The sequence below is a fragment of the Aspergillus nomiae genome (genome assembly GCF_001204775.2).
Source record: "Aspergillus nomiae NRRL 13137 chromosome Unknown contig00045, whole genome shotgun sequence".
Lineage (NCBI taxonomy): Eukaryota > Fungi > Ascomycota > Eurotiomycetes > Eurotiales > Aspergillaceae > Aspergillus > Aspergillus nomiae.
In genome coordinates, this window is record NW_015378100.1 from 123,180 (window position 1) to 130,878 (window position 7,699).

General features: G+C 50.1%; 3 protein-coding genes across 3 annotated transcripts; 2 read left to right on the top strand and 1 right to left on the bottom strand.

The window, feature by feature from the left end:
* Positions 1 to 533: 533 nt before the first annotated feature.
* Positions 534 to 1,042, top strand: ANOM_002825 (uncharacterized protein; the record flags this gene model as incomplete). Its single annotated transcript, XM_015548082.1, has 2 exons — positions 534 to 798; positions 864 to 1,042. 2 exons carry the CDS (start codon positions 534 to 536, stop codon positions 1,040 to 1,042), a joined length of 444 nt encoding a protein of 147 aa, XP_015409706.1.
* Positions 1,043 to 1,296: 254 nt separating this feature from the next.
* On the bottom strand, positions 1,297 to 3,323 carry ANOM_002826 (GMC family oxidoreductase; the record flags this gene model as incomplete). The annotated part of the gene is made up of 6 exons (XM_015548083.1): positions 1,297 to 1,526; positions 1,575 to 2,178; positions 2,228 to 2,764; positions 2,821 to 3,037; positions 3,088 to 3,207; positions 3,280 to 3,323. Coding segments are annotated over 6 exons (1,752 nt in total), but the record flags the coding sequence as incomplete, so codon positions are not given.
* A 1,770-nt stretch (positions 3,324 to 5,093) lies between these two features.
* Positions 5,094 to 6,605, top strand: ANOM_002827 (uncharacterized protein; the record flags this gene model as incomplete). The annotated part of the gene is made up of 8 exons (XM_015548084.1): positions 5,094 to 5,252; positions 5,306 to 5,333; positions 5,388 to 5,559; positions 5,615 to 5,751; positions 5,809 to 5,863; positions 5,912 to 5,977; positions 6,035 to 6,164; positions 6,249 to 6,605. The coding sequence occupies 8 exons, from the start codon at positions 5,094 to 5,096 to the stop codon at positions 6,603 to 6,605; spliced, it is 1,104 nt and encodes a 367-aa protein (XP_015409704.1).
* Positions 6,606 to 7,699: the final 1,094 nt, after the last annotated feature.

Here is a 7,699-nt window from a genome sequence, read left to right on the forward strand (position 1 = left end):
ACAGCTCTGCGCCTGAAACAACAATCTGAAACACATTATTCTTTATTCTAGTATCAGTAGAACAAACGTAGGAAGTATTAAAGTTATACATGAACCGTGGTCATGGAAGGTCTTATCATCTATGATAGGTTGGGAATTGTAGTCTTGGGGAAGGACAGTATGAAAAGTACGGACATACATAAATTCTTATCTCGCACAATGTGGTTATATCTCGGAAATGTGTAGGTTTATTCAATGGCCGTCAAGCAGTTACTCAGTTAGGAGGCATTGTCGTCATGACCGACCGTCAGCTTCTACACCTACGTCGTTTCAAAAGTCCTCAGAGGCTACATGCGAGGCATCTCGCTCTATTTTACCTATCATAGTCACTACTTGGCCTATGGTTCATCGGATGCAACTATAAATGCAGCGCCACATATGTAAGTACGACGTGTGTATACTATCTCGCATATAAATCAACGAACAACCGACATCTACTCCCCAACAATACAAAACATACCAACTTCATCAAGCTGTCTAATCATTATCAGAAAATGAAGGTATCAAAAGTCGTCGCGGGCAGCCTCCTCCCCATAATCGGACTATGCTATCCCGTCTACCCCCAACAAGAAAAGCACCTCGTCCGTGTGCCTCTCCCTCCCCCAGATAACTGGGTCGCGGGTCCGCGTCTCTTCCCCGGAGAGGTCATTGCGGGTTACCATGCCAGCATCTTCGAGCACGACGCCAAAGGTTGGCGTGAGTATATTAACGAGAAATGTGAGGAGTTTCATGAGTGTACCTCGACCATATCGCTCAGCGGTAAGAGCCCACATAGGCCAGTGTACGTCCGAATTGATATTGACGGTGACTTGTTTCTGCTCTAGCGAATAATGTTGGCTCGACGGGTGGACGGTACTGGTTTGGATACGTCTTTCGGGGTCGTCCTACTACGCCGGATGACTATGTCAGGGACTGGACTGCTAAGGCTGAGGTGAAGGATTCGGCTGCATATACTATCAGCTATGAGGATGACTTTCTAAGGCCACAGTGGGATATCTTGTAGATAGCTACCAACTTAATCAAGTGGTCTGTGGTTCTGTGGTATAGGCTGGGGATGTCTTGTGCTTTTTCCTGTTGGATATTGTGGTCGGTCTCACAAATTATATGTATTATCGTGTTATAGGAGACCCAAAAGCAAGCAAAGTTCACTGTACTCGAACTGATTGATTCAAAATTATATTCGTCTGATTCGTTAGGTAATGCGACGTGCATTCGTAATGAAGCACTTTGATACTTCAAAGGCCAAAGCTACATACGACATGAGATACTTGCGGATGAAGGGTCAGACCAAGTTTCCTTGATAAAATCGGCACACCGTTCCCCAATTCCATATGCTGGCATCTGGGTGTGTCCACCGTGCAAAGTGGGCATTACACTACAGTCCGCAACGCGCAGTCCTGCAACTCCCTTCACTCTTAACTTGTTATCTAGGACCGCAAGGGGGTTGTCGTCCTTGCCCATCGCACACGTTCCGGAAGCATGATAGCCTGTTTACATTAGTATATCGCTCGAACGAGGGCTACGAACAAACTTACAGGTGGTGGCATGTTCCTTGACATATGGAATCCACTCCTCCCGAGTCGTGTAGGTATGATGGGTCAGGTTGGGCGGCCAAGACCCCTTGACGATATCTTTGGTTCCTGCCCCTTTCATGACAACCTCGTTGCCAAAGCGGCATGCCTCGGTCAGCACCAGGAGGTCCATTGGATCAGCCAAGTAATTGCAGTCAACAATGGGGTTTTCCAGAGGATCCTGAGATTTCAAGGTAACCGTGCCCCGAGATTTCGGAGCAAAAAGCTCTGCAATCATCGAGAACGCGTGCTTGTGGTCGACTGGGAACTGATCGTACTGTTTGGGTCCGCCGTAGCACTCGGTGGTGAAGAATTCGATGTTAGGTTGCTTAGGCGTCAGGCCCATTGGGTCACGGCCAGGTTTGCGTGGAGCGTCTCGCCACAACGGTTCGTCCTTGAGGCGCTCGTCCAGGCGGGCGAAGGCGAATGCGCCGAAGGGGAATGTTGATAGGAATCCGGTCTTCTGTTCCTTCCATTGTGCGTATGTCTTTTCCATGTTATCATCGTGGTAGACATGCCAGTCGTTTGTTAGGCCTTCCTTTTCAGTTTCGTAGAACATGAATACGATCTAGTAGGATTAGTAGCCCGCCAGACTGTAGGCAAGGTATTTGGCTCACCAAATGATCCATCAGGTTTTTACCCACACCAGGCAGGTCAACCTTGCAAGGAATGTCGAACTTTTCCAGTTCCTCCCGTGCCCCGATTCCAGATCGCATCAGCACGGCAGGGCTGCAATAAGCACCACTAGATATGACAACCTCCTTCTTCGCGTGAAAAGTGCGGGTAGTCCCATCGGCCAATCTGGTCACGGCACCTGTCGCCCGGAGCCCCGTGGGACCTTCTTCTAACACGATGCGGTCGACTGTAGCATCGGTTTGAATGGTTACGTTGGGGCGGTTGTAATCGTTGGTTATGAAATCCGCGCCCGTAGTACGGATCCCCTTATACACGGTACGAGGTGCATGGCCGCATCCGTGGGCAACGTCGCCAGTGCTGAACATGTCATGATACAGAGGCATTCCTTGGGAAACGAGAGAGTCCATGAGCAGGTTCGAGATGGGTGCGAGATCGTGAGGCTCGGTGTGCAGTGGGCCATTGTAACCATGGCTTTGGGTGTCGGCTTGGAACCAGTCTTTGGGATGGAATGTTTCCGACTGTGATAACATACTGTTAGGCATGGCATGTTCTGTCCACTGTGGGAAGAATCTACCTTTCTCATCGCGGCAAAGAACTCCTCTCCACTCCATCCCTCCAGCTCCCAGTCATCATAATCTTGCTTGCTCCCTCGCACACACAGTGTACCGTTACATCCGCTGCAGCCTCCCAAAAAGCGCCCGCGGCTCAGTTTCACCTGTCGGTTATCGACTCCTTTCATAGGCGACGTAACTATATTCCAATCGGTTTCCGAGTCAAAGTTATTTGACCATCTGCGACGCTTAGTGGGTGAGACGAGTGAGCGTGGATTCGACATTCATACCCTCCCGTCATATGTACGTTCTCCAAATCTTTGTTATGTTGACCAGCCTCAAGGACTAGCACCTTCACATTAGGATTTTCCGCGAGACGACCAGCGACAACGCATCCTGCTGTACCACCTCTTTCCGATTGATCTATCAGCTGGGGCTCACATCGAAACACATTTCTCCAAATCCCCCCCGCCCGCACTTACCCGCAAATAATGTAGTCGTAAACATCGTCCGGAGTGCTTCCCATGATGACTACCTGATGTTTTTTGCAAGGGAGAGCGGGTGACGGAGGTGAAAATCGGGGGAATAGATTAAATCTCAAGTTTCTCTACGGCTCCTTGCGAGTCCATCTCGGCATACTCTCCTTTTATACACCGGATGGGCATGAATAATCTTCATGTGCAATCCCCCACTTGGTGGGCACAGGCGGGCCATATTCCGATACATGTGGCCGGCCTAAAAAAGAGGGGAGCAGGGATAAAGATAGCCAGTGAACGCAGCTAATTATATTACGATGACTAGCTTGGCTCTAGATCGAACAAAAGGATTTCAGCTATTGATCAATAGACCCGGTCGCTCTCGGCCAGCGAGAAAGCTATTGTGATTCGCTGTGAATCAGACTGATTTAGTAAACGGTGCAGTCTAATCGTGAGTCGTGGATAAATCACCAAGCGAAAAAGAGGGGGCCAAGACGCCACTAAGTCCGCGCCATGGATAAGCTGAAGGCAATTTCCTGCCAGCAACTGCGTCAGCCAGGCAAGTCGGGTTCGTGTTGCGTCCCCGCGATGTTCCTCGAACACGGGGTTTCTCTGCGCGCTGGTGCTCATGGCGGACGTGCATACTTCCATTAATGCGTTCCGGGAATCCTTAGTTCGGGGAGAAGGTTTGATCCTTCAACATTTCGGCCAGATACAAAGCGATCAACACTACGAAAATGGGGCTGCGGGCTCCAAAATGGCTCACGATATCGACCTCCACTTTTACCCGCTATTCTACTTGCAGAGAGCACACGGCTGAGAGGAAACTATCTTGAAACTAAATTCGGAACAAGCTCTGGCAGCGAATCAAAAAGCACTACCCCCAAAAATGTGGGTCAGGATGTGAGAGTTCTTATATCTGCATCATCTGAAGACAAGGTTGCTACCTGTCACACTGCTCATGAAACTGCGTGAAATAATACTAATGCGGCATCCGCATCACCCCAGGCCCTTGGCGTATGGGGTAAAGCTCGGTGATCCGCTCTTTACTACCTCCTGCTTCTCAGTACCAAGAAATAGGAGGTCCCCAGAAGAATAGGTTCTCCAACGACGTATCTCAGCGGAACGCCAGATTGGGCCAACGAAGCTTTAAAGTTATTCTGGTCGAAAGGTAAATGGTCGTATATCCTGTCATGCAGGCCGTTGAAGCACCCTTAAAACTTAACTAGCGTACGTATCCCTGTCAGGGGCGCTCGCCACCCCATCCCCCCGGTCTCTTAAAACCCATCAGTATGGCACTAACTTACTGCATGTGTGTCAGGATCGTCGTGAATCCTGGTAGATTCGCCATAATCCCGAAATCCCAGGCAAATCCCGATATCCAGACCAAGTTGACACGGGAGAACAGCCCACTCGATATCCCTATCAGGATCCTACCTTGGCGGTTGGGATCCAGTACGAAGATCTTGTCCAGGGTCCTGCCTGCGTTTGCCGTACACGAGGACTAGCCTGGCTGATCAACTCGCTCTGGGTCACATTTCTTTTTTGATACTTCAACTGTAGCTCCTGTCCAGCATTCCTTTGACTAATCCTGGAGGAAATAACTAAAACCTTAACTCCTATTAAGAGGCATCCGCAAACAAACCTGGCCGCCGAGGATCCGTTCTTAGAAACAGTATATCCACCAGCTCCCCATGACTTGAACCATTGGCCTTCACCTGGACCATGCTTCTTTTTGTATATGATCCTGGTGTGGGAATTTGAACGACTGAAAGTACCATCCACGGCCCTGCTACACTCCACCACACGTTGCCTCCACGATGGGCCATGCCACCCCCTTCCAGAAAGAAGCATGGGCGGAATATGGCATAGGCGTAGTCATTATATTCCTCCGTATTTTTGCACGCTGGAGAGTGGTCGGGGTCAAAAACTGGCAAGGAGATGACTACTTCGCGTTTGTAGTGCTCGCCTTCTGGACTGTAAGCTTTGCCATTCCCTGAGTCTCACAACATGCCACTCTAACAGATGCCAGGCAGAATTGACCATGCTGGAATTGATCGGTAGGTACTTGTCTCTTCTCAAGTTCTCGAGAACTACTCACATATTCTCCCCAGGTCAATATGGCACCAACATCGGTCTCAGTGATGCTCAACGGGCCTCGTTGACCCCCGAGCAAATCGAGATTTTTGCCCGTGGTTCCCGATGTCTTCTCGCCGGCTGGACGTGCTATGTGACCCTGATTTGGTCTCTGAAGGCCTGCATGCTGTTCTTCTACAACCGCCTCACGTAAAAGCTCCACACAGCCCGCCGAGTCCGCTACCCAACTGACCATATTTTTTAGCCTGGGCCTCGTCCAGCAAAAGCTCGTCAAATTCAATGCCGTGCTTTGCGCTTCCACGTACATTGCCGTCATCCTGACCATCTTTCTGCACTGTCGGCCGCTGCACAAGAACTGGCAGGTGTATCCAGATCCCGGTCGTAAGGGCCCTCCCAGTGTCCATTAGAGAAACCATCCATTCTAACCACCATGTCCAGTCAACTGCTCTGCCGACTACGTGAACTATATCGTCATTGCAGTGACCAATGTCACGTTCGTGGCCCCTTACCCAATACCAGACTCCATGCTAATAGAGCACAGAACAGACGCAATTCTCGTGTGCATCCCTATCCCATTATTAGTTAAAGTGCGACTCGCATTGCGCCGGTAAGCACCCTCATGCAAAAAAAAAAAAAAAGCCAGTTCTAATCAGACAATGCATAGAAAGCTGATTATCGGACTCCTCCTGTGCGGCGGTGTCTTCGTCATGATCGCAACGCTGCTGCGCTGTATTCTGTCCCTGCAAAGTATCAACAGCATCAACACCAGTACCATCTGGGCTATTCGCGAAACGGTAGGTCCGCAAACTTAAACCCCCACATGTTCTTTGCTGGAATCTTTTTGGGGATAGACATGAGGTTCGCTAATAGGTCGTTAGTTCGTGGGTATCATCGCCGTCAACGCCCCCTGCATCAAGCCGCTCTTCAGCAGCTCGACCTGGCTCGGGTCCTCCGGGGACCCGTATGCATCCTCGCGAAAGAAGGGCAGTTACAGTCTGTCGGCGTTCGGGAAGTCGAAGCCGAGTCAGTTGGAGTCGACGCGGAGTACGAAGGTGGGCGGGCGATCCAGTGATGAGTTCATCCTTCGCGGTGGCGGAACGCAGACGATTGTCAACGATGGGCAGACGGGGCGGTCCGAGAGCCTGTCAGATGAGGAGGCGGGAAGGCACCCGATGGGGGGCATTCAGGTTACCACGATGTATGAGATTCGCAGAGATGGGTCTCAACATGCGTGATTGAGTTTGGATGATCACTTTACGTAACTTGTGGGCTTTGCGGGTGGCGCGCTGGGCGGTCTTGGTCATCGTGCGTTTCGGAAGAAAAAGATGTATGAAAGGTATCATAGAGGCTATACCCTGTACAGTAAGTAACTCTCTTTTGACAAATTCTGGAGTTTATATATACGGGGTCCGGGATCAGTGCACGAGTTCTGTGTTTGAATTTGGATAGCACGGAAGTTAATCTGCAAGTAACCGATACGGGGTGCAGGAACCAAGATGATGGTTCATATATGATCCGTCAGAACTAGGAAAATGAGACGCCAGCCCCTGATGTTATTTCTTTGACATGACCCGTCGTGGAATGATAATGTCTGATTCATTCAGGGCAACAAAAGATGCATCAAGAGTGTCCATTTCCTCGACTCATGTGACTTATCAGCATGTGACTGATAAGAGGTCCTGATCTTTAATGCCGCATGGGGACTAGCGTCGGAAACCAGCCGACACTAAGCAACAAAGCGTTCTTTTTCGGCCAGTTTTTGCCATCCGACGGAGGGGCGAAACCGCGAAAAAGGCCGTGACTAGCGCCTTGCCCTAAGCGACTGCAACTGAAAAGAGGGGGGCAAAAGGCCGCCATGAGGTCTCCTCCGTCGCCACCCTGAAGTTCCTGTTGGTGTTTGCCTTGTTGCCAGTTGGAAAGCCCTGCATAAGTTTTAACTCTGTTTTTTATCTAAACTTGAGGGGCCCGAGGTCTTGGCACTATAGATACGGTTGAGACCCACCGCGCACACGATGGCCTCGCGGTGATCATTTGGGTTCTCAATCACAATGGATTGAAGATTCTTGAGGTGAGAGGATACTTCAGAAGGCTTCGGCGCATGTCATGAAGGTGAAGAGACCGGCATTGGCTTCCGCTAAGCTCGCCATGTTGCAATGACACCACTGACGAAAGGCCACTTTCCGCTCTCATCGGCTGGCTGTTCGATTTTACATAATGGCTCGGCGTCTCCCAGCCAGTGAAAAGTCTGCCGGTGGATCTCGCTGCGGAGTCTTATTCCAGTTTGACTCAATGAATTTTTCTAGAGCCGGAAAAGAACGAAAAATGAAAA